This window comes from Bos grunniens, chromosome 4 (genome assembly GCF_055505025.1).
Source record: "Bos grunniens cultivar Pamir isolate PY7600 chromosome 4, Bosgru_T2T1.0, whole genome shotgun sequence".
In the NCBI taxonomy this organism is placed as follows: Eukaryota; Metazoa; Chordata; class Mammalia; order Artiodactyla; family Bovidae; genus Bos; species Bos grunniens.
The window spans coordinates 42,611,727-42,636,513 of NC_141168.1; the positions used below are offsets into that span (position 1 = coordinate 42,611,727).

At 41.2% G+C, this 24,787-nt stretch overlaps 1 protein-coding gene and 1 pseudogene across 2 annotated transcripts in view; both read left to right on the plus strand.

The window, feature by feature from the left end:
- The window catches only part of HECW1 (HECT, C2 and WW domain containing E3 ubiquitin protein ligase 1), a 326,637-nt gene that overhangs the window by 211,684 nt on the left and 90,166 nt on the right, over positions 1-24,787 (plus strand). For both annotated transcript variants that reach the window (XM_086396047.1, XM_086396048.1), the window contains 3 exons: positions 10,488-10,621; positions 12,829-12,950; positions 15,488-15,673. In XM_086396047.1, the coding sequence (XP_086252173.1) occupies positions 10,488-10,621; positions 12,829-12,950; positions 15,488-15,673 (442 nt within the window). The remainder of the gene's footprint in view (positions 1-10,487; positions 10,622-12,828; positions 12,951-15,487; positions 15,674-24,787) is intronic.
- Positions 19,617-20,128, plus strand: LOC147373984 (mitochondrial import inner membrane translocase subunit Tim9 pseudogene; annotated as a pseudogene).

Sequence of the window (24,787 nt, forward strand, 5' to 3'; positions counted from 1 at the left end):
GAAATTCCCTCTTAGACTTTTCTTCTCAGATTGTATGAGGAAACTGCAAAGTAATTAACCAACTCATAGTTAGTACTTGGAAAGCTAAATTTATAATTCAGCAGCAGGACATCAGCTAAGCCTGAGTGTCATTTAAAGATGGGGAGTCCTCTGTATACCTTGATGACCCAGGCTCAAACCCAGGTGTTCTTACCCAGGGGCTCATGGACCACCCCCCACCCAGGTATTCACTGAGGGTGTCAGTGTTCCAAGAACCGTTCAGAAACTGTAAGCAAATTATACATGGATGCACATTTTTCTGCCAGACATTCATATCTGTCATAAGAATCTCAAACAGGTCTGGAACACAAACAGTTTGGAAACAGTTTGAAAACATTCCAAGGATAGGTTTAACAGAATACTAAAAGCTGCCTGGAAAAAAAGCTGTCTCATAAATTGCTATATTCATGCCTACTCCAGTCCCATAATTGCTACATACTCAGAAATATACATTCTTAAACAGCTTTCATCATAGAAAATGAAATATTTAAAAATACTTTTTGAGAATTGTTTTGTCTAAAACATAGGCCCTTTACTAGTTTTTAGTATGTAAAGATGTCATTTTGTTTTCAACATGCAAACAAAACCCTCAATAGCGTCTGTCCCATGTTGTAAGCTAGTACGAGCATCATACTCAACATCTTGCTCCTATAAGATCAGGGCAGTGGCTCTTGGATATTTTTAGTAGCCAGGAGTGCAAACTGCAGGCTCAACTTTGTTTATAACCACCTGATGTCTTGCTAGTGTGAAGTAAAGGAGAAAGGTGGAGAAGGACGAGAAAGAATAAATAATTGGACTTGGGGGACACAGGTCTGGATAACAAACATTCCTTGAAAGTTAACTCTATACTACAGGAAAAAAATGGACAATTTAATACTATTAAAAATAAACAGAAAAAAAAAGTTGAACTTCTAGTTACTGCTGTTGTAGACAGCATGCGTTAGTCGCTCAGTCATGTCCGACTCTTTGTGACCCCATGGACTGCTCTGTCCATAGGATTCTCAAAGCAAGAATATTGGAGTGGGTTGCCATTTCCTTCTCCATGTTGTAGGCAGAGGAGGATGCTTTAGGTGAAAATCACGAGGATTCTTTTATCACATGAGCATTTGGAAGACACTTGCTTTCCATTTTTCCCCATCAATATCTGAGTGTCATTAATAAGAACCATAAAGCATTTTCATTGGCAGCATATTTCTCTAGTTATTCCCACAGAAAGAAATCATATTACAAGGAAGAACATATTGTATATAAATGTACCAAAAGCCATGGGAGTGTCCTTTCATGGTGTTTGCAACTAAAAATGCAGGGAACACAACAAGCTCATTTTACATATAGATCATGTTCAGATGCCACAGGCAGAAATGGCCTCAAGATCTGTCTTGCCAGACAGATAAGTTGAACATATTTATCAGACTAAGAAACAGGGAGAGTACCATCAGGTTGTATCTATGAGAGGTCCAGTTGAAACACTAAAACAAAACATAAGCAGAGGTAAACACCTTGACTCATGACATAAAAATACTTGGAAGTTTGTTCACGATGTTCAGATTGTATAATATAAAAATGAAGCCAAATCCATCCTTAACCAGGCCTCTAGAGAAGTGTACAGGCTGTGGTGTATAAAGCCCTGTGCCCTCCAGTGGAGCTGAACATGCTGAAAAAGGCCAGACTTTGATGAACATGAAGCTATATTTGCTGCATCCATTTGGACAGATAAAGAAATTGAGCAATTTGAGAAAGTGCTTATTTCTTGTGAAAAATCCGACCTAGGGAAACTTAGATAACCTTGAGATAAGTATCCAGGCTCTTCAATGCTTATTTTAGGCTATTGCCCTCCAGCACTTACAGTTTTTCAGTGATTTGGCCTGATAACAGCAGCCACACGAAGTATACTGTCAGTCTCGTATCCGTTGCGGATGTGACCACACATAGCGGGCATTTGTTTGATGACCTACAGTTATAAGGAGAAATTGACACCCGTCACTGTCTCATAGCAAAATGGAAATACTTCTCAGTGTTGCAAGGAGTTTCTTTTGACTTCTGGCAGGGTGATTGTGAAAGGCAAATGTTTTGTGCAAAGAGATGTGTACTGCAAAATAAGGAGTTGATGAAGTAGCACGCGGTGACCACGTGCCCTCGGCCACTCCCTAAGTGGCCTTGGTGGCTTTGCCCCATGCTCCTACTGCAAGGGAGTCCCTCGTTACCTGCCTTCCACCTGGCACCTGTCTTCATCCTACAAAGATCCAAACCTAATGTTGTTTGGTCCCTGAAACCTCCCCAGAGCCCTCCGCACAGAGCCAGTGGCTGCCTCCTCTGCAGCCCTGTTACTGATGGGGCACCGTGCCTGCCACTGGTACTGTCCTTACCTTCTCTCTCATTCTTCTGTGACCCTCCTCCCAGTGGCTGGGTGGGGCCAGAGTTTACCAGGACTCAGTACAAGACAATTTCCCAAGTTAATTCCTGCACTTTCAGAATATCCCAAATGAACTAACTCTACCTTCTTCACAAATACTTCTCAAACAAACCAAAAATATAAATACATAGTCTGATTTTAAATAGTCAACTCAAGTTTGATGTTTTAATTATCTGGATAAAATTATACTATGGAGAAATGGAAGTCTTAAATATGAAAAAAAAAAGATCTTATAATCTTATACTCCAAGGATTAGCTTTTTTAAAAGATTAAACTGTCTTCAAGTTTTCAAGTTCCATATGCATAGTCTTGTATATTTAAAATGATGATATAGTTTTATATTCATTTTTCACTTACTACATTATTAGCATTTTCAAATTGCTACATAGTCTTAAAGTTATCACTTAAGTGATAGTGTTCCAATGAATGAATGTAATTTAGTTAATTTGTCATATTGTTGGATATTTATTTTTATCACTATTTTGGGCAAGACCCAAGGGCATGTAAAATGTTAGGATTGTCTTAGCATGTTTCCTTTGGGTTATATTCCCAAAACAGCAGGCCAAGGGAGATCTATGTGGTTTCAGTATTTGATATCAGTGTTTGAGTATTTTTTAAAGTGATTCTGCAGATTCACTCTGCCAGCAATGGTACCCTCCCTTCCTTATCATCCTTTGGTGGGTTTTTACTGACTTAAGCAATTCTCCTGGTGTTTTGGTGCATCTTACATTTCACTTCTTGGAGGGAGGGTCTACTTCTGCTTCCATGAGCTCTTCTTTTACCAATTTTAGCTCCTCCTGTGAGAATTGTCTATTCCTATAAGCTTAGTTTGTTTGGTTTTTGTTTAGTTTGTTTTGGCTTGGCTCCTGAAGGGTTTTGTTTTGTTTTGTTTTTCTTCTGGTTTGGTTTTGTGTGTGTTCCTCTGTGTGTCCATTTACAAATTAGACATTCCAGCTGACTTTCTTATCAGTTTCCATAAACTCTATGCAATATAAATATTTAACCTTTTACTGAAAAAAATAAAATGTGAGGGGGTTATTGAAGGACTCTTCTTGATGAAACAGAAGAGAACAGGCTCTCTGACACTCTCTTTCATCTTCAGATCAAAGAGGGCCTCTGAGGCTACAGCCCTGCCCTCGCTGGGTGATCCTCCATGAGTTGCTCTGTGGCCTGCTTCTCCAGGACTGTCCCTTCTCCAGCAAAGGCCAGGGGTGGTGTCTGGCACTTGGGTTTTGAGGCTGCTGACCTAGTAAGGTAGGTCAGCCTTACTGACCTACCAGGTCCAACCAAAGACATATGGAGCAGGTTGTGAAATTTCAGACATTTTAATCATATAAGGTTATATTGATTCATTAGAATTCTCTTCTGTGGTCACTGCACTTTGGGAAGGAAAAGAGAGGGCACAGCATGAGGTTTGTCTAAGCCCTGTTCCAGATGTCTGTTGCTGAGGAACAAACCACCCCAGACTTAGTGGTATAAACACCAATAATTGATTATTAGCACCATTGTCATCATCATCATCATCCTCTCTCATGCTTATCATGGTGGGCTGAGTTCAGTGAGGCCCTTCTCAGGGTATCTCATGGCTGCAGTCTGAGGGTGGCTGGGCTGGAGAGGCACATATCTGGAGGTGGACACGGGCTATTGGCTGGGACCCCAGCTGTGACTGTTACTCCGAGCACCTGCATGTGGACTTTCCATGTTGCCTGGGCTTCCTGACAGCATGGCTCCTGTATTCCATCACAAGTTGTCACTTTCATTATTGTCTATTCATCCAGGAAGCCACAAGACCTTCCCAGCTTGGAGGGGAGAGGACATTGATTCAACCTCTTAATATTAACAGTAGAATGAAAAGATTCTGGAAGAGCCTGTGGACTAAAAACTATAGTTGAGTCACTTTTGAACAGAATGTGGTCCACTGGAGAAGGGAATAGCAAACCACTTCAGTATTCTTGCCTTGAGAACCCCATGAACAGTATGAAAAGGCAAAATGATAAGATACTGAAAGAGAAACTCCCTGGGTCAGTAGGTGCCCAATATGCTACTGGAGATTAGTGGAGAAATAACTCCAGAAAGAATGAAGGGATGGAGCCAAAGCAAAAACAATACCCAGTTGTGGATGTGACTGGTGATAGACAAGACCTGATACTATAAAGAGCAATGTTGCATAGGAACCTGGAATGTCAGGTCCATGAATCAAGGAAATTGGAAGTGGTCAAACAGGAGATGGCAAAAGTGAATGTTTACATTCTAGGAATCAGTGAACTAAAATGGACTGGAATGGGTAAATTTAACTCAGATGACCATTATGTCTACTACTGTGGGCAGGAATCCCTTAGAAGAAATGGAGTAGCCATCATGGTCAACAAAAGCGTCCGAAATGCAGTACTTGGATGCAATCTCAAAAATGACAGAATGATCTCTGTTTGTTTCCAAGGCAAACCATTCAATATCACAGTAATCCAAGTCTATGCCCTAAACAGTAACGCTAAAGAAGCTGAAGTTGAACAGTTTTATGAAGACCTACAAGACGTTTTAGAACTAACACCCAAAAAAGATGTCCTTTGCATTATCGGGGACTGGAATGCAAAAGTTGGAAGTCAAGAAACACCTGGAGTAACAGGCAAATGTGGCCTTGGAGTACAGAATGAAGCAGGGCAAAGGCTAATAGAGTTTTGCCAAGAGAACACACTGGTCATAGCAAACACCCTCTTCCAACAACACAAGAGAAGACTCTACACATGGACATCACCAGATGGTCAACATCAAAATCAGATTGATTATACTCTTTGCAACCAAAGATGGAGAAGCTCTATACAGTCAGCAAAAACAAGACCTGGAGCTGACTGTGGCTCAGATCATGAACTCCTTATTGCCAAATTCAGACTTAAATTGAAGAAAGTGGGGAAAACCACTAGACCATTCAGGTATGACCTAAATCAAATCCCTTATGATTATACAGTGGAAGTGAGAAATAGATTTAAGGGACTAGATCTGATAGACAGAGTGCCTGATGAACTATGGACTGAAGTTCGTAACATTGTATAGGAGACAGGGATCAAGACCATCCCCATGGAAAAGAAATGCAAAAAAGCAAAATGGCTGTCTGAGGAGGCCTTAGAAATAGCTGTGAAAAGAAGAGAAGCGAAAAGCAAATGAGAAAAGGAAAGATATAAGCATCTGAATGCAGAGTTCCAAAGAATAGCAAGAAGAGATAAGAAAGCCTTCCTCAGCAATCAATGCAAAGAAATAGAGGAAGACAACAGAATGGGAAAGACTAGAGATCTCTTCAAGAAAATTAGAGATACCAAGGGAACATTTCATGCAAAGATGGGCTCAATAAAGGACAGAAATGGTATGGACCTAACAGAAGCAGACGATATTAAGAAGAGGTGGCAAGAATACATAGAAGAACTGTACAAAAAAGATCTTCACAACCAAGATAATCACGATGGTGTGATCACTCACCTAGAGCCGACATCCTGGAATGTGAAATTAAGTGGGCCTTAGAAAGCATCACTATGAACAAAGCTAGTGGAGGTGATGTAATTCCAGTTGAACTATTTCAAATCCTGAAAGATGATGCTGTGAAAGTGCTGCACTCAATATGTCAGCAAATTTGGAAAACTCAGCAGTGACCACAGGACTGGAAAAGGTCAGTTTTCCTTCCAATCCCAAAGAAAGGCAATGCCGAAGAACGTTCCAACTACCACACAATTGCACTCATCTCACATGCTAGTAAAGTAATGCTCAAAATTCTCCAAGCCAGGCTTCAGCAATATGTGAACCGTGAACTTCCAGATGTTCAAGCTGGTTTTAGAAAAGGTAGAGGAACCAGAGATGAAATTGCCAACATCCGTGAATCATCAGAAAAGCAAGAGTTCCAGAAAAACATCTATTTCTGCTTTATTGACTATGCCAAAGCCTTTGACGGTGTGGATTACAATAAACTGTGGAAAATTCTGAAAGAGATGGGAATACCAGACCACCTGACCGGCCTTTTGAGAAACCTGTATGCAGGTCAGGAAGCAACAGTTAGAACTGGACATGGAACAACAGACTGGTTCCAAATAGGAAAAGGAGTACATCAAGGCTGTATATTGTCACTCTGCTTATTTAACTTATATGCCGAGTACATAATGAGAAACGCTGGGCTGCAAGAAGCACAAGCTGGAATCAAGATTACCGGGAGAAATATCAATAACCTCAGATATGCAGATGACACCACCCTTATGGCAGAAAGTGAAGAGGAACTAAAGAGCCTCTTGATGAAAGTGAAAGAGGAGAGTGAAAAAGTTGGCTTAAAGCTCAACATTCAGAAAATGAAGATCATGGCATCTGGTCCCATCACTTCATGGCAAATAGATGGGGAAACAGTGGAAACAGTGTCAGACTTTATTTTGCGGGGCCTCAAAATCCCTGCAGATGGTGATTGTAGCCATCAAATTAAAAGACGCATACTCCTTGGAAGGAAAGTTATGACCAATCTAGATAGCATATTCAAAAGAAGAGACATTACTTTGCCAACAAAGGTCTGTCTAGTCAAGGTTATGGTTTTTCCTGTGGTCATGTACGGATGTGAGAGTTGGACTCTGAAGAAAGCTGAGTGGCAAAAAATTGATGCTTTTGAACTGTGGTGTTGGAGAAGACTCTTGAGAGTCCCTTGGACTGCAAGGAGATCCAACCAGTCCATTCTAAAGGAGACCAGTCCTGGGTGTTCTTTGGAAGGAATGATGCTAAAGCTGAAACTCCAGTACTTTGGCCACCTCATGCAAAGAGTTGACTCATTGGAAAAGACTCTGATGCTGTGAGGGATTGGGGGCATGAGGAGAAGGGGACAACAGAGGATGAGATGGCCGGCTGGCATCACTGACTCCATGGATGTGAGTTTGAGTGAACTCTGGGAGTTGGTGATGGACAGGGAGGCCTGGCGTGCTGTAATTCATGGGGTCACAAAGAGTCGGACACGACTGAGTGACTGAACTGAACTGACTGGAAAATGCAGCCTGCCTTGAGCCACTTAGGGGATCCTCTGACAGCAGGTCCTTTGGTCTTTGGCAGGCCTCACTCCTCCCCCAGGTCAAGGTTACACCCTTGGGCAGCTTCTCACTGGCTCATTGAGTAACCCCCCACCCCTGCCCAAGGCTGCATTACTTGAGTCCCAGCAAGAACTCAGGAACATCACAAACAGCCTGCACCTTCCCTGCATCCTCCCTGCCACAGACATGTGGGGGCTAAACACACTAAGCCTTTCTCTGTCTCTGCTTTTTGCTCATTCCTGTCCTTCCACATTTTCTCATAAGAGGCCCTTTCAGGAATGCCTCCCAGTAACTGCTGCAGGCAAAACCATCATTCTGCCGGGTGTCAGGAAGGAGTGGCTGAGTCTCCTTAGCTAAAATAAAACCTCAGACCAGTGAATATGTAGATAATACCATCTGAATGTAGATAATACCATCTGAAGATTTGTTACAAGTGCAGATTTCAATTTTGCTCCAGTTTCTGTAATTATAATAATCACCCAGATTATCACTCTGGCAGGTAGTCTGGAAACCACACTAGAAAACAAAACTCCTTTTTATTTTATTTATGTATTATTTTCGGCCAAGCAGCATGAAGGATCTTCATTCCCTGAACAGGGATTAAACCCCTGTCCCCAGCAGTGGAAACGTAGAGTCTTAAGACCACTGGATCACCAGGCAAGTCCCCAGAACTCCTCTTTAAAGGTCAAAGAAAGGTCACTGGTCTTCAGAATGCCACGACAGAAGACCCTGTCTGTGTGACAGTATCTCCCATGCCCCTACCTTGGATTGCACTGACTACTCGCGGCTCTCCAGATGCTGGTCCCTCTTCTCTTGACGCTTCTTCCTACACTGCCACATCTCTTCTCTGAGCACATGACCCACATAGCAATGCTCCCCTGACTATGGTCATTGGTGTGACCTCTGGAATCTCCAGGTCAACCTGTCCAAATCCACACTAAAATCTTCCTGCCAACCTGCCCATCCCACCTGGTCTTCCTCATGGCTGGTGCCTCCACCCACCTGCTCTAAGCAGAAGCCCTCCTTCCCTCTTCTCCAGCTTCCATATCCAGGCCTCAAATCCTGTTAACTCTACATGTAACGTTATTACAGTTTGGCTGCTAAAGATCTCTTAAGTTCTGTCCCTTCTCTCGTTCCTACTGTGCCAGGAGGAAAAGGGAGGCAGAATTCCTGTCCTGTGCACCAGTGGGCTGAGAGACATCAGGCAAAGTCAAGGTCACACAGGATGGAGGAAGGAAGCAAAGCAAAGAACAAGACAGCTGGACACCTGCATACAAAACACAGTGAGGCTTAGGCAGGCAGGTATACTTTAGGTATGGTTCAGTTTAGGCAGGCGTAGTTCAGGCAGGCAGGGAAGTTTAGGTAGGCAGGCGTAGTTGATCTTAGTATCCCTACAATATGTGGGTGATCCCCTTGCCCAGCAGCATCCTAAGAGACCAGCATGATACACCACGCCTGCCTGGGTCCAGGCTTCAGCATCTCCAGCCTGGACCAATGCAGTAGTTCTCAGCTGCTCTCGCGGACTCCAGGCTTTTCTCCTCCCATGCACTCCACATAGTTGGGGGTCAGTGTAGAGCTGAATCTGCCTCTTTCTCAGCAGCTGTCCAGTCCCTACAGCAGCAGTTCTCAAAGTCAATCCCTGGACCAGCAGCAGCGACTGCATCACCTAGGAACTAGTTAGAAATGCACGTTCTTTCCTCCTATCACTCCATCCCCAGACCTACTGAGTCAGAGAGACTCTGGGGGTGGAGCCTGGCAGCCTGTTTTCACCAGCCCTGTAAGTGATTCTGATGTAGCTCTGGGCCTAGAGAACAATGTTCCAACCAGTGCTGGCACCTCCTAGGTGCTTTCTGCCACTGTGCTGGTTCCCTGGCCCTGCCCAATGCCTACACATCCTGGTGCCACCACCAAGCTTCTCAGAGTTCTCTCAGGTGAAGTCTTTGGCATGTTTTATTTCCTCTGTGTACCTTCCCTCCAAGCTCCCTGATAAGTCCATACGCTGGCTTGGGTGTTTCCTTGTCTCTGTTCATAACTCTAATACATGTAGGGCATCATGTTCACATCACCAGAGTCATGGTCTACATGCCTTTCCCTTTTTTGCTGTGTCCTTACTGTGAGTGTTCAGAGTGAGATCATATTCCAGTCTTCTCTTTGGTCTGAAAGTCCAGCACAGAGCAGGCCCCATTGGAAGAGTCAGTGAATATTTAGTAAGTACCCAGTTAGGTGACTGATTGGCCTACTGACTCATTCTCCAACTTGGAAGAAAACTCAAAGGAACCTTCATATAAGCTGAAAGCATTTATTTGTCTGCCAGTGTTTTTTTTTTTAATGTTTAAAAATGTTATTTATTGAAGTATGGTTGATTTATGATATTGAGTTAATTTCTGCTGTACAGCAAAGTGATTCAGCTATATATATATATATATTCTTTTTCATTATGGCTTATCACAGGATATTGAATATAGTTCCCCTGCTATACAGTAGGCCCTTATTGTTCATCAATTCTATACATATTAGTTTGCATCTTTTAGTGTATAATCTTTGCACACTCCTTCCTAGTCATACCAGTTAACTGTCAAATAAAAACGAGTAGAACTTTTAGTTTGTAGACTTATCACAATCAAAGAGAGGTGATTTGATATCTTAGCTGTAATATTTTTAAGTTCCTTCCCACACCATTATTTTAGACTCAGTCCAATTTCATTTAATGCAGGGCAGAGGCTGTTTTTTATGATTTTTTGTGTGTTGATTTTTTTTTTAAGTCACCATAATTAAAACTCATCATAGCTTACAAAACAAAACGAAGTCAAATCACCTAGAGATACTTGTCTTGCAAATGAGGTATCTTGGGAAAATTTTGAGCACTTCTCTCCTGACATTTCTTGACATCCAAGACAATTTTTTACAGATTTCCCCACTTACCTGACAGAGCGTCAGCCCCTCAACAAGCCAACAAACCAAAGTTAACTCCTGTCTTTTCACTTTCCGATGCAAAGGTATCAAAACATTCAGCGAACCATTGCTACAGAGAGGCCTGAAGAAGATTCTGGTAGCCAAATTTGTGATCCAGTTCCAGCAGGAGGCGGTGGAGGAGGTGGGAGTGACTCAGAGGCTGAATCTTCGAGCTTAGGTATGGCCAGTGGATACCCATGGGATGGAAGGTGGATAAGGGAGAGCAGGGAGGTGGGCAAAATCCAGGAGGAGAAAGATGCTTGGCGCCAGCAGGGTAAAAACAGACAGAAGTGTCTCACCAGGAATGTAAAGAAAAAGTGGATTCACAGTGAAGAGAACTTGTACTTGTGCATCAAGGTGATTTTTTTCAGTGTCTTAATCATTTCTTGTTGTGTAAATTTATTTATTGGTGTCCTAATGATGTTTTCCACTTGTAAGTAAAAGATCCAATAAGAATTCAAGGTCTCCTTCCAAGAAGCCACGTGACAACAATAGGAATAAGACTTGTTTGTATTTAAAATAAAATATCAATACAGTCCCCCCTGAGAGAGGAACCTGGCAGTAAAGAGGTTTTCCATTGGTCTTATGATTTTAAATACACCACCACCCAGGAAAATTTTTTACCAAATACCATCAGCATCCACTAGGGGGCCTGGTGTTCATTTCTTTGAATCTGCCTGAATGGAACTTGGATGTAAATATTTGAAAAGCCTGAGATTGGCTTCTTTTTTGTTTGTTTTTAACTGAAGTATAGTGGACTCACAATGTTGTGTTAGTTTCAGGTGCACAGCAAAGTGATTCTGTTTCACACATATATATTCTTTTTCATATTCTTTTTCATATTGACTGTTGTAAGATATTGAATATAATTCCCTGTACTGTACAGTAGATCCCTGTTATATATTATGTTATATTTTATTATATTATATATGTGTTTAGTCGCTCAGCTGTGCCCAACTCTGACCCTATGGACTGTAGCTGGCCAGGCTCCTCTGTCCATGGAATTCTCCAGGCAAGAATATTGGAGTGGGTTGCCATGCCCATCTCCAGGAGATCTTCCCAACCCAGGGATCGAACCCAAGTCTCCCACATTGCAGGCGGATTCTTTACTGTCTGAGCCACCAGGGAAGCATCTATATAGTGATTAACCCAAAACTCCTAATTTAGCCCTCCCCTGCTTCTTGCCCCTATGATCACGATAAAGTTGTCTTTGATGAAAAGATTGGTTTCTATTTTTTATACCTGTAATAGCGTAAGATTATCACAGCGACATCCTGATAATCCAAATCTCTTAAATTGAGTAAATGATGGCAGATAACATGTACAGAGCAGTCTGAGCAAACAGCCACGTGTTTCGCGTCCTGCAGGTCTCAGCTCTCTCTGAAAAGCAGAAGAGTGGATCCTTTCATGGCCTTTTTTAAATACACATATATAGTTCCATCAACAATTTTAATTTCCTCCATTCTAATCATTTTATCAAATATATTAACTAAACGGACTAGTTAAGGTTTTTCTATTATTAATTCCTTTGACTGCTGAGAGAGATTTGGTAAGGTGGTAGAATAATTGGAAATATGAGGGAAAAGGAAGAGAAAATTCCTTTTTGGGTTTGGTGTTGGATCTGTTGGCATGTGCTGTATAACAAATTATCCCAAAGCTTAGTATCTGAAGCTCACAGCCATGTATTAACCTCCCCCTGCCCCAGTTCTGCAGGTGGGCAGTTTGAGCTGAGCTCTGCCAGGTAATTCCTCAGGGCATTGGGCTCACCCATGCCTCCTTGGTCAGCTGTGGAATAGGCCGCAGGCTGGCTGGCCTGAAGTGGCCTCAGCCAGGGTGGCTTGTCCCTGCTCCCCATGGCTTTTCATCTTGTACAGGCTGTTCTCATGATGAGGGAGAGAAAGTAAGTGGGGACCTACAGGCCTCTCAAAACCCTGGTTCAGAACCTCTGGCAAATTTTGTCGGTTAAAGCAAAACTCAAGGCCAGCTTGATTTAACATGGGGAGAGGCTGCAAAGTCTCAGAGTGATGGGGATAAAGGGAGAGGAAGGATTGTGATCCTTTCTGCAAACAAACTGACATAGCTATGGTGAGCAACTTGTAAAGAAAATAAGAAAAATTCATTGGGATAAAAGGGACAAGTTATTCAAGGACTTGATCCAACTGAAGTTACACTGGAGTACTCTGGGAAATAATGAGTCTCAACTGAGACACAGTGCTGGGACACCTGGCCATCACTGTGACACTGGTTGGATCACCATTCACAACAACAGTCCTCTTCAGCAACGCTGGTGAAGGCTTGTAGGCTGCTAGTGCCACAAAAGAGAAGTCCTCTAATTGAAGCGATCTTTTTCCAATGCATTCAGTTGCTTTGTTTCACTTCTTCCAGATCTGAGAAGAGATGGGTCACTTTCTCCAGTGAACTCGCAAAAAATCACCTTGCTGCTACAGTCTCCAGCGGTCAAATTCATCACCAACCCTGAGTTCTTCACTGTACTGCATGCCAACTATGTGAGTGTTCCCACACACAGAGGGGGCCTGGCCTGGCTTCTGGCAAGACCCGAAACACAACTTTGCAAAGTATTGGACAGATTAAAGAGGATAGCATTCTAACTCAGGCAAGGGGGTGGGGTGGCGTGGCGTGAGGAGTGGGGACAGGGAAGAGGAACAGAAAAAAGATGGTTCCTTTCTATTCTCTGTGAGTTTCCCCAAAAGGAGAAAAGCTAGATTTAAGAATGCTGTATCTTCTTTGGGTTTTTGTTAGATTCAAATGGGTTAATGTCAGTGAAAGTATTTGGAAACAAAGGTGTATTTTTATTAGAGTTAAATTTTTAAGAGACAAAATTAGGAAATTGACAGATTCCCTTCAACCTGAATCATTTTATAAAATCACTTTCATTAAAGAAAGTTTAAAATAGATAATAGGTTTCCTTTTCATATGATTAGTTTATCAAATAATCTGCTTATGGTTAATTTAATGTGATTTTTACATATTTAGCTTTCTCTCTCTCTGTCTCTCTTTTTTTTTTTTTTTTTTTGGTATCATCAAGAAAGCAATGACATGATATTGGCATGCATGCTTGGTCTGACTCTTTGCGACCCCATGGACTGTAGCCTACCGGGCTCCTCTGTCCATGGGATTTTCCAGGCAAGAGTACTGGAGTAGGTTGCCATTTCCTTCTCCAGGGTATCTTCCCGACCCAGGGATCGAACCTGGGTCTCCTGCATTGTAGGCAGATGCTTTTACCTTCTGAGCCACCAGGGAAGTCCACCTGGGAAGCCCCCCTGATATCCTGATATTACTATAGTCACTGCTTTTTTCATTTGACATGTGTTTTCTGTGATTCAGGCACAGATCTAGGTGCTAGATGTAAAGACAGATTAGGGTGATACCTGATCAGCAGAAGCTCCCCGTTTTGTTGGGCAGCAGACATGCAAAAATGAGTCTAATGTGATAGGACAAAGCTGTCCTCTGGGAGGAACAAAGTGCACTGGAAACACACGTGATGCTCTGGACACTCAGGGAGCAGTCCTGAGGAGACTGAGTCCTGAAAGTTGAAAGTTGACAGGGCAGGGGTTCTAGGCAGTGGGAGAAAGGACTCAGCCTGGGACTGGGTCTAGTGGGGCTGGAGTGTGGTGACAGGTAGAGGTGGGAACAGAGGGTGGAGAATAGCAGCAAATTACCTGGTACATCATGGAAAGGAACCTGGATCTACCTCAGTAGGCAACCAGAACCAGCTGCAGCCTCAGACATTATCATCAGTTACACAATCCAGCTGTTTGAGAGGTTATTTTCTCAGGTAGAATTGTGGGAGAGGAACTGAGGGGTTAAGACAGAGCCTGGTTCAAATGCTTAAGTGAGCAATAATCAAGTGCTTCCCTAAGAAAGGGTCTGGGAGCAGGGAAAAACAACTCAGCCTAAGAGATATTTCTGCAGGGAATCAATCATGCTTGGGACCACTATGATTGAGGGGGATGGTGGGTGAGGACCCAAGAAAGTCTGAGTCCTTTCTGCTTTGCCCCCCCCTGAGTTAGGTGTCCCCATTCAACAGTAGTTTGATTAGGTGATGGGAGCTGTGGCAGGGGAGGAGGGACTAGTTTTTGAGCAGGTTATATTTAGGAAACCTCTTGGGCATCTAGTGATTAGATCAAGAGCTGCTGCCCAGTGGTACAGGGGTGAGTCACGGAGGACAAGAAAGCTAGATAGTGGTGCTCTCTGAGCTGTTCCCCAGCCTGCTCTGGCTACTCACAGTCTTTCCCTGAACCACACACACCCACCAGCCCCAGGTAGCATAAAATGGTTATGTGGCACAACTAGAAACTCCTGAAGCTTTCTTCATTTCTTCTCATCTTCCAACCCCTACAAACAGTCACGTTTGTACATAGAAAGGAGTCGCAGACCTTTGAAGATCAGCCCTAAAATTCATACTGGAGTGGGTTGCCATTTCCTTTTCCACCTAAAATTCACAGGGAACTTTAACTAATACACCCTGTTATATAGATGGATAAGAGGAGCAATCCCCTGGAGAAGGGAAAGGCTACCCACTCCAGTATTCTGGCCTGGAGAATTCCATGGACTGTATAGTCCATGAGGTTGCGAAGAGTTGGACACAACTGAGCAACTTTCACTTTCAACACTTTGAAGAAGACCAAGGATGAATCTGTGCTGTCAGAGGAGGAACCAGGGAGGAGAGGGAGGAGATGCTCAGAGAGTCATAAGGAGATTCAGGGGAGCAGAACCAGGCTGGGGCAGAGTGGGTTGGGGAGGGAGGAAGGGAAGGGGAACTTGAGATGCAGGGGAGTTGGACAGTGTCCTAGGATGCTGGAGCAGTGGTAGAGCCAGATTGTGAGGAAGTCCATGTGTGTTCGCGGTGGGCAGGTATTTACTTCTGGAGCAAGATCTCTGCTTCCAAGGCCTCCTCCTCAATGCTCACAATAAATCCCTGTGTAGCAACCACATCGCATCCCATTAAGGTGCTCAAAGTATGCTTGGTCTGTGTTTTTCCTAATCCCCACACCCTTCCCCATCTGCCTGGACCCCATCTCAGAGTGCCTACCGAGTCTTCACCAGTAGCACCTGCTTGAAGCACATGATCCTCAAAGTCCGGCGGGATGCGCGCAACTTCGAACGCTACCAGCACAACCGAGACTTGGTGAATTTCATCAACATGTTCGCGGACACGCGGCTGGAATTGCCCCGGGGCTGGGAGATCAAAACGGACCAGCAGGGAAAGGTGAGCATGACTGCTACTGGGGCCCTACATCAGAAGGTGAAGACCCATGAGCAGGTGAGGAGGGAGGTTGATGAGATTCAGAGCCTGTACCTGAGACGTGCTATTGGCCACCAGGCAGAAGGGAGGGTAACTATCCGCATTGGGATTTCTGTCTCTTGATGTTTAGAATGTTTCCAAATGTCCCTGACTTCTGCCCACCGATGCTAGTAGCACCTCCAACAAGTTGTGACATTGCTGTGTCCCCTGGGTGGGGAGGAGGGTTGGGGGACAGTATCACACCCAGTTGAGAACTACAGGCTCCATATTTCTTAATTTAGATTTGGAACGTGAAACCAGATTCTATTCAATGACCTTTCTATTGTTTTGCCTCCTTAGTTCCCTCTCAGAGGGTTAAATTATTAATTAAATGGGAGTGACATTATTAAGTTATTCATTGTGATTTCCCTAATAAGCCTTCAGTTCTCATTAAAACAGGGTGAATTGGGCCAATGAAGTGTTACTGGCTTGCATTTTGCTTTTGTGTGGCATTAACCAAAACTAGTCTTTCCCAGGGATGCTGTAGAAGCCTAGCTGAGTCAGCTAAAGCAAGAATGCTCTTTCTTAATCACCATCAATCACTTTCATGTATTTATAGGACAGGTCAAACAGGCTACCGAGGAATTGTCCCTGTGTAATCTTTTATAAACTTTAGTAGAGAGACTCCTTCGGTCTTCTAGTGTCAAAAGAATCAGGAGTGTTGCCAGCAAATATGTGTCTCAACAGGAAACTGCATCATGCAGCTCTCTTCATCTGTGATTATAACCATGTAAAACCACAGTTCCCCGAAGTCGGCTGATGGGGCTTCACAGTGCCCTGGAAACCAGAAACCCCTCTCCCACACTTTGTCATGTCCCAGTACCTAAGCCCTCTGAAATATGGGAGGAAAGATTGTGTCCTCTAATTGATGCAAGTCCGCCAGTACAATGAATCTCTATGACCAGCTCTGCAGTCAAGGATGACCTTGGCAGGCGGTGCCTTGCATGGTGGAAAAACTACCATAGACAGAATCTACTCTTATTTACCAGATGTGGCCTCCACTGGGAGAATGACAGTGAAACATGGTGTGGGAAACGTGCTTTCTATACAAAAGAAACAGAGCAGGTTCCAGAACACTAGACCATCTTCTGGTTTCTCACCAGCCAACGTGCTTCTCACTTTGTCAACACGTTCAGAGTCAACAGCCTTCGCTTTTAGTGTGCACCATGTAGGAAGACTCTTGAGAGTCCCTTGGACTGCAAGGAGATCCAACCAGTCCATTCTGGAGATCAGCCCTGGGATTTCTTTGGAGGTAATGATGCTGAAGCTGAAACTCCAGTACTTTGGCCACCTCATGTGAAGAGTTGACTCATTGGAAAAGACTCTGATGCTGGGAGGGATTGAGGGCAGGAGGAGAAGGGGACAACAGAGGATGAGATGGCTGGATGGCATCACTGACTCGATGGACGTGAGTCTGAGTGAACTTCGGGAGTTGGTGATTGACAGGGAGGCCTGCCATGCTGCGATTCATGGGATGGCAAAGAGTCGGACACGACTGAGCGACTGATCTGATCTGATCTGATCTGATGTAGGAAGAGGAGGGCTGGTCCGAGCTGTTTGGTGCCTTTGAATGCACATCATCCCCACAAGGAAGACCAAATGGCATCTGACTCACCTGTCATCTTGAAAACCTGGAGAGGGTGGACACAGCCTCTGCCCAACATCAATAGGGGTTGCATGTGCACCTCAGGTTGGCTCCAGGGTTGAGCTGTGGAGGATGGTTGTCATCCAGGTGGTGGTGGGGCCCAGGCAGTAGGACAGGTGACAGCCTGTCGGGGACAGGTGTGAGATGAAGGTGGCCTCTACTAAGGAATATGCACATAACAACAAAGTAATACGAGGCCTCTGAAGACCTGCTTTGTGAAGGAAACAGAATCTTTGTCTTGAGAAAAAGCATATCTTTTAGTATAATTTTCTTCAGAAAATAGAAATAAACATCTTAAAGATACGTTTATCATCTACACAATGGCACAAGAACGCATGACTTATATTGAGCAAGAAGAACCCACACATAGAAAACAAGCCAGAGGAAAGCAGACAGAAGAAAACAGAACCGGCGTAGGATCTAGCAGTCCTACTCTGGGTATTGATTCAAAAGAACTGAACTCAAAATCTCGGAGATATCTGTACTACTGTGGTTTAATCAAATAGCAAAGATATGGAAGCAACCTAAATGTCTCTTGATGGATGAGTGGATAAAGAAAAGGTGGTATATACATACAAGGGAGTATTATTTAGCCTTAAAAAAGAAGAAGATTCTGACATACTACAACATGGATGAACCTGGAAGACATTGTGTTAAATGAAATTAGCTAATCACAGGACAAAGACTGCATTATTCCATTTATATGAGAGATCTAAAACAGTCAAACTCATAGAAACGGTAAAATCATGGTTGCCCAGGGATGGGGGCAGGAGGAAGTAGGGAGTTTCTGTTCAACAGGAATAGAGTTTTAGTTATGCAAGATAAGTTCTAGAGATCAGCTATCCAATATTGTGCCTATAGTTAACAGTACTGTACTTTATGCACTTTAAATTTTTTCTTTTATTTTTTTACACTTTAACATTCGTTAGAAAGGAAAACTCATTAAGTGTTCTTACTACAGTTAAAAACTAGAAAAGGATGTGGGCTGGATAAATGGTTTAAGATTTCATGGAACAACGAAATGTAACAGCGTAGGGATAAATGGAGGAGAGAGGAGAAATGACACTATGTAAAATCGAATCTTGGTTATAGAGTATGAACGTGGAAGCAGCCCCCAAAGCACGGAGAAGGTACCATTTTGCAACCAGTGAAGGATACAGAAAAAAATATATGAAAACCAGAAAAAAATGTATCTCACTTTCTCAGCAAGAACCAATTTAATATCACAGACTCCCTTAAGACCCCTTGCCTGTGTGCTTCTTTGTAGAGTTTACATGTTTGTTCTATGTACTGTCTTGTCTGTTTCTTCTGGCAGAATTTTAAGCTCTTTGAGAGCAGGGGTCTTTGTGTTGCTCATTGATGAAACTTCTGAGGGCCTAGAATAGTGTCTGGCACATAGCTGGCCCTCACTAAGTCTCTGTTGGATGAAAGGCTTATAGATATTCTTGAAGAAGAAATTAAAATAATGATACAGTAGCAATAAGTAAATATGAACTATAAATATTAAATTATTAATTAAATATTTAAAATAAAGCTTTGATCTACAACAGATTGTTCAGATGGGCAGATTAATTGGACTTACTGAGTTACAGTAAAATTAATTAAAATAAATGCTACTCTGGAATGTCTTTACATCGAGACTTTAAAAATCTTATCAATATACAGCCATGATAATGTGAAAGTCATTTACAAAAGAATTAAAAATCAGACAAACCACAAACTTCCCATCCATAAAACCAAACTGTAGAAATCCACAGAACAATGACTACAGGTTATTGATGAGAAAGATTGAAGCTCAATAATCCCATTTCCAGAAAACATTGTTATTGAAGTGTGAAAACAGTAGGGAAAATCCTCATGTGCAAGACTTCAGGGCTCACCCTACTCTTTTGCCTGCCCTAAGAAAACACCAAAAGCCATTCTCAGATGGCTCACAAATGATACAGAAGAGAAAATCAATAATGGGAAAATCAAGCATTGAAAAACTTTGGTGATGGATATTTTAATCAATAAAATACACAAATATAAATGTAAATAATTGCTTTAAAATGATAATGCTTTGTATTGAAAAAGCTCAATAAAGTATGGAAAAATATGTATAATAAAAATGGAATACTCGTATAAGAACAATTTGGATCAGTATCCCTGGACCAGAATTAAAAAGATGAGGAAACAGAGTCAACTGGCAACACAGCCCCCCAGCCTTTTATGGGGTCAGATGCAAGAGCCTATCCTTAAGGAAGAAATCAGGCCTTACTGGAGACATTCAAGCAAAGATTGGACAACTACTTTTCCAGAACAGAAAGGAAACTCATGCATCAAAACAGGTGACTAATAATGTACCAAAAGAATATGGCTGCACAAATACTAGAATCTAATCAGATAAAACATTTTAAGGAATTTCTTGGAACCTACAGTAAATTTATAGAAACCTGCTTTTTAGACTGTGTTAAAGACTTTACAAGAAAAGAAATAAAACCTGAAGAGACCACCTGTTCAGAACATTGCTTACAGAAAGTATTTAAAAATGACTCAACAAATATCTATGAGATTTCAGGAATATCATATTCAGCAGAATGAAGCCCTGGCTGCCAAAACAGGACTCCTTGGCCAGCCATGATAGAGAAGTCCTAATGGATGGACTTTTGATGAAAGATTGCCAACAGCTATTGCACTGGAAATGAGGATTCACCTGATAGAATCCCCTGAAAGTAATGGCCACCATGTTAAATCTGGCAAATGGAAACCACTGGAGAAACAACATTGATGTATACAGGAGTGGTCAAAATAGAAGGTCTTATTGTTCAATGAAAATAAGATGCAACACTTGTTGAGGCCTTAAGATTCAGCAGCTTGGTCACTTGATTAAAAAAATAAACCATTGTTTCTTCAATAGTGACTGTTAATTTTAAAGCAAAATATGTGTTCAATCATGTATGAGATAGAAAAAATTTTATTACTAAAAATAAAATAAATGAAAATCACTGGAAAAAAAAAAAAGATGAGGAAACAAAAAGTGGGTGGGTGAGCAGGGCAAGGAAAGTGGTACTAAGTTCCTAGTTGGGTGTAAGGGGAGGTCAAGTGGATAATTTGAAAAACAAAGGCTAAATATAGTTGCTTGACAAACTTAAAAGGCAATCATTGTACCATTTAAAGCAAGATTTTTCCCTCTTGAATTCCTACAAAAGATAAAATCAAACAAAATACAGTGTTTGTATCAAAAACACACAAAAGAATCCACAAAGAAGCAAAGAAAATTAGAATTTAAAAATAAAATGACAACGGTAAAGCCAAGCATAACAATTGTGGCAGCAAGTGGAAATAGGATAAACTTGTTACTCCTTACACTTAGTAGTACTCCACATAGGGAATGCTATCTCCTTACCGAAAGGAGCTACCATCAGATTTGATACCAAACAAATATATCTTTAAAAAAGACATACCTAAGAGATAATTTAGAATGTTTAATAGTAAAAGAATAAATATTAATATAGTATGAAAACAATAACAGAAAAATCAGTGTTGGTATATTAATATCATACAAAGGAGAGTTGAAATCTAAATCCTAAAAATGAGGTCAAAGAAAGATTTTATATTCATCAATGGCACAGTTTAAATTACAATAATCATATATACATTATGAGCCAAAAGAACAAGATACATATTATATAAAGAAAAATAAAAGAACTGCAAAGGAAATGAAGAAATGCAAAAGGTAGGCAAATGTGTTTTATATCCATCAGTTCAATAGATTAAATAGACAAAATAAGATTTGAATACTTTCCTGTTAATGGAACATATATTAATTCTTTCATTTAAAATAAAGCTTACATTAACCTTAATTGCATACAATTTTTATCTGAGATATCTAAAATAGTCATATTAATAGAAACAGAAAGTAGAATAGAGGTTATCAGGAACTTGGGGGTGAGGCAGAGGAGAGAATGAGGACTTATTTCTTTTAATGGGACCATAGTTTCAGTTTTGGAAAGTGAAAAAGTTTAGGGAATGAATAGTGGTGATGACCACACAACAATGAGAATGCACTTAATGCCTCTAAATTGTGCATTTAAAAAATAACTAAGATGGCAGATTTTATATGATTTTTAATAAAAATATACTCTTATTTATTTTTAATTGAAGTATAATTCAAATATAATATTAGTTTCAGGTATACAGCATGCTGCTGCTGCTGCTGCTGCTGCTGCTGCTAAATCGCTTCAGTCGTGTCTGACTCTGTGCGACCCAATTGATGGCAGCCCACCAGGCTCCCCTGTCCCTGGGGTTCTCCAGGCAAGAACACTGGAGTGGGTTGCCATTTCCTTCTCCAATGCATGAAAGTGAAAAGTGAAAGTCAAGTCGCTCAGTCCTGTCCGACTCTTAGTGACCCCATGGACTGCAGCCCACCAGGCTCCTCCATGCATGGGATTTTCCAGGCAAAAGTACTGGAGTGGGGTGCCATTGCCTTCTCCGGTATATAGCATAGTGATGCAGTATTTTTATAGATTATACTCCATCTACCATTATCATAAAATAACAGATATTTCTCTGTGTCATACAATATATCCTTGTTGATTATTCATTTTATACATAGTAGATTATTTCTTTTAATCCCATTCCCCTATCTTGCCACTCCCCCCTTCCTTATCACCACTGGCAACCAAAACAAAAGCATATTTGTTTTCTGTGTCTGAGAGTCTATGTCTGCTTATATTCACTAATTAGTTTTATTTTTTAGATTCCACATATAAGTGATAACATACCTCACATATATAACAGTACTTTTTTCTTTCTCTGACTTACCTCACTAAGGATAATAACCTCTGTATCCATCCATGTTGTTGCAAATGTCAGAATTTCTTTCTTTTTATGGCTGAGTAGTATTCCAGTGTGTGTGTGTGTGCGCGTGCGCACGTGCACACGTGTATGTGTGATGTGTGTATACCACATCTCCTTTATCCATGCATCTATTGACAGACACTTAGGCTGTTTCCATATCTTACCTATTGTAAATAATGCTGCTGTGAACATTGGGGTGCATGTATCTTTTGAATTAATATTTTCAATTTGCTTTGGATATATGCCCAGGACTGGAATTGCTGGATCATATGATAGTTCTATTTTTAGTTTTTTGAGGAACCTCCATTCTGTTTTCACAGTAGCTGCACCAATTTATGTTCCTATCAACAATATACTAGGGTCCTCTTTTCTCCATGTCCTCACCATAATTTGTTGTTTGTAGACTTTTTGTGGAGAAGGAAATGGCAATCCACTCCAGTATTCTTGCCTGGGAAATCCCAAGGACAGAGAAGCCTGGTGGGCTACAATCCAGGGCACTGCAAAGAATCTGACGTGACTGAAGCAACTTAGCACAGCTCAGACCCTTTGACATTAGCCATTCTGACAAGAGTGAGGTGACATGTCTCATTATGGTTTTGACTTACACTTTTCTGGTGATTAACAGTGTTGAGCTTATTGGCCATCTGTACATCTTTTTTGGAAAAACATCTACTCAGATCTTATGTCCATTTTTTAATCAGATTCATTGAGCTGTATGAACTATTTGTATATTTTGGATATTAAGCTCTTATCAGTCATATCATTTGCAAATATTTTCTCCCATTCAGTAGGCTGTCTTTTTATTTTATCAATGGTTTCCTTTGCTGTGCAGTAGCTTTTAAGTTTAATTCAGTTCAGTTCAGTTCAGTCGCTCAGTCGTGTCCGGCTCTTTGTGACCCCCATGAATCGCAGCACGCCAGGCCTCCCTGTCCATCACCAACTCCCGGAGTTCACTCAAACTCATGTCCATCGAGACGGTGATGCCATCTAGCCATCTCATCCTCTGTCATCCCCTTCTCCTCTTGCCCCCAATCCTTCCCAGCATCAGGGTCTTTTCCAATGAGTCAACTCTTTGCGTGAGGTGGCCAAAGTATTGGAGTTTCAGCTTAAGCATCAGTCCTTCCAATGAACACGCAGAACTGATCTCCTTAGGATGGACTGGTTGGATCTCCTTGCAGTCCAAGGGACTCTCAAGAGTCTTCTCCAACACCACAGTTCAAAAGCATCAATTCTTTGGTGCTCAGCTTTCTTCACAGTCCGATTCTCACATCCATACATGACCACTGGAAACACCATAGCCTTGACTAGACGGACCTTTGTTGGCAAAGTAATGTCTCTGCTTTTGAATTACAACTTCACATTGTACCAAAATAATTTTCAGAAACAATTCACCAAAAATAAAGCTGGTAAAATATAATTAAGCATTTAACTGATCTATAACTAGATACAAATAATTGAAAGATTTGTATACATAGGAGTAAAAAAAAATGCTGTGTATTAGAAAACAAAGCAAATAAAAATCAAAAGCAATTTGAAGACACGTGAGTAAGCACATTTAAAATAAAGAAAACCTTAACATCCCAACAACAAAAAAGGGAACAGGCAAAGTAGACAGTACTCCAGTGAAGAAATTGAACAGTAAACCTAGGAGAAAATGTTTGGCTTCCCTTATAATTAATCATTATTTGCCATTCAGCATTTCTAAGAGTTCTTTCCAGTACTCAGCATCAGTAAAGTCCATAAAAAGAGTTCATGGACTTTTGGTAAGATGATAAATCTGTACTGTTCTCATGAAGATAGTTTATTGATATGGATCAATAAATGTATAATGTTTTCCTAACTTTTAACCCAGTAATTAAGTCAACCTTTAGGAATTTATACTAAAAGTTACCACATATACATATATATAACCCATTTAACTTCAATTTGTAAACTTAAAAAGGCATATAATTGAATAATAAAAATCTGCTTTTACTCTATATTAATTTAGCTTGTATTTGTGTGTTTAAAATCCCATGTAAGCATGTTAATGTTGGGTTTTTTCACTCACACTTCATACGTATATGAATTCTTTACTAATATTTTTTAATGTCATTGTCATCACTTTTTGAGAATCTAACATAATGTTTCAGGGGACATCATTTCAGTCCCCTGCATGTTGTTGGACATACAGCCCTTTTTGAGTCTGTGTGGGATGCTGTCCTGGGAAATTTTATTAACAGCCACAGATACCAACTCACATGATCCTTAGAAAGTTATTTACCTTTGTCCTGTGGGGAGTATTTTGATCTCCATTATGAAATAACTCCCTGTATGACATAGAGGGAGTTTTATAGAGATCTTTAAAAGACTCATATACAATAACATCTAATACTCAAAATTATAAGCTCATGTTCACCCAAGAATAATTTCTAAATCTGTATATAATTTCTTGGACTACTTATGTCAGATGACACCTAAACATATCTAAAATGAACACTGATTGAGGTAAATTAGGCAAAGATATTGATACCAAATATTACCTTTTGTTCAAAAGAGAGTATTTGAAAGATTAT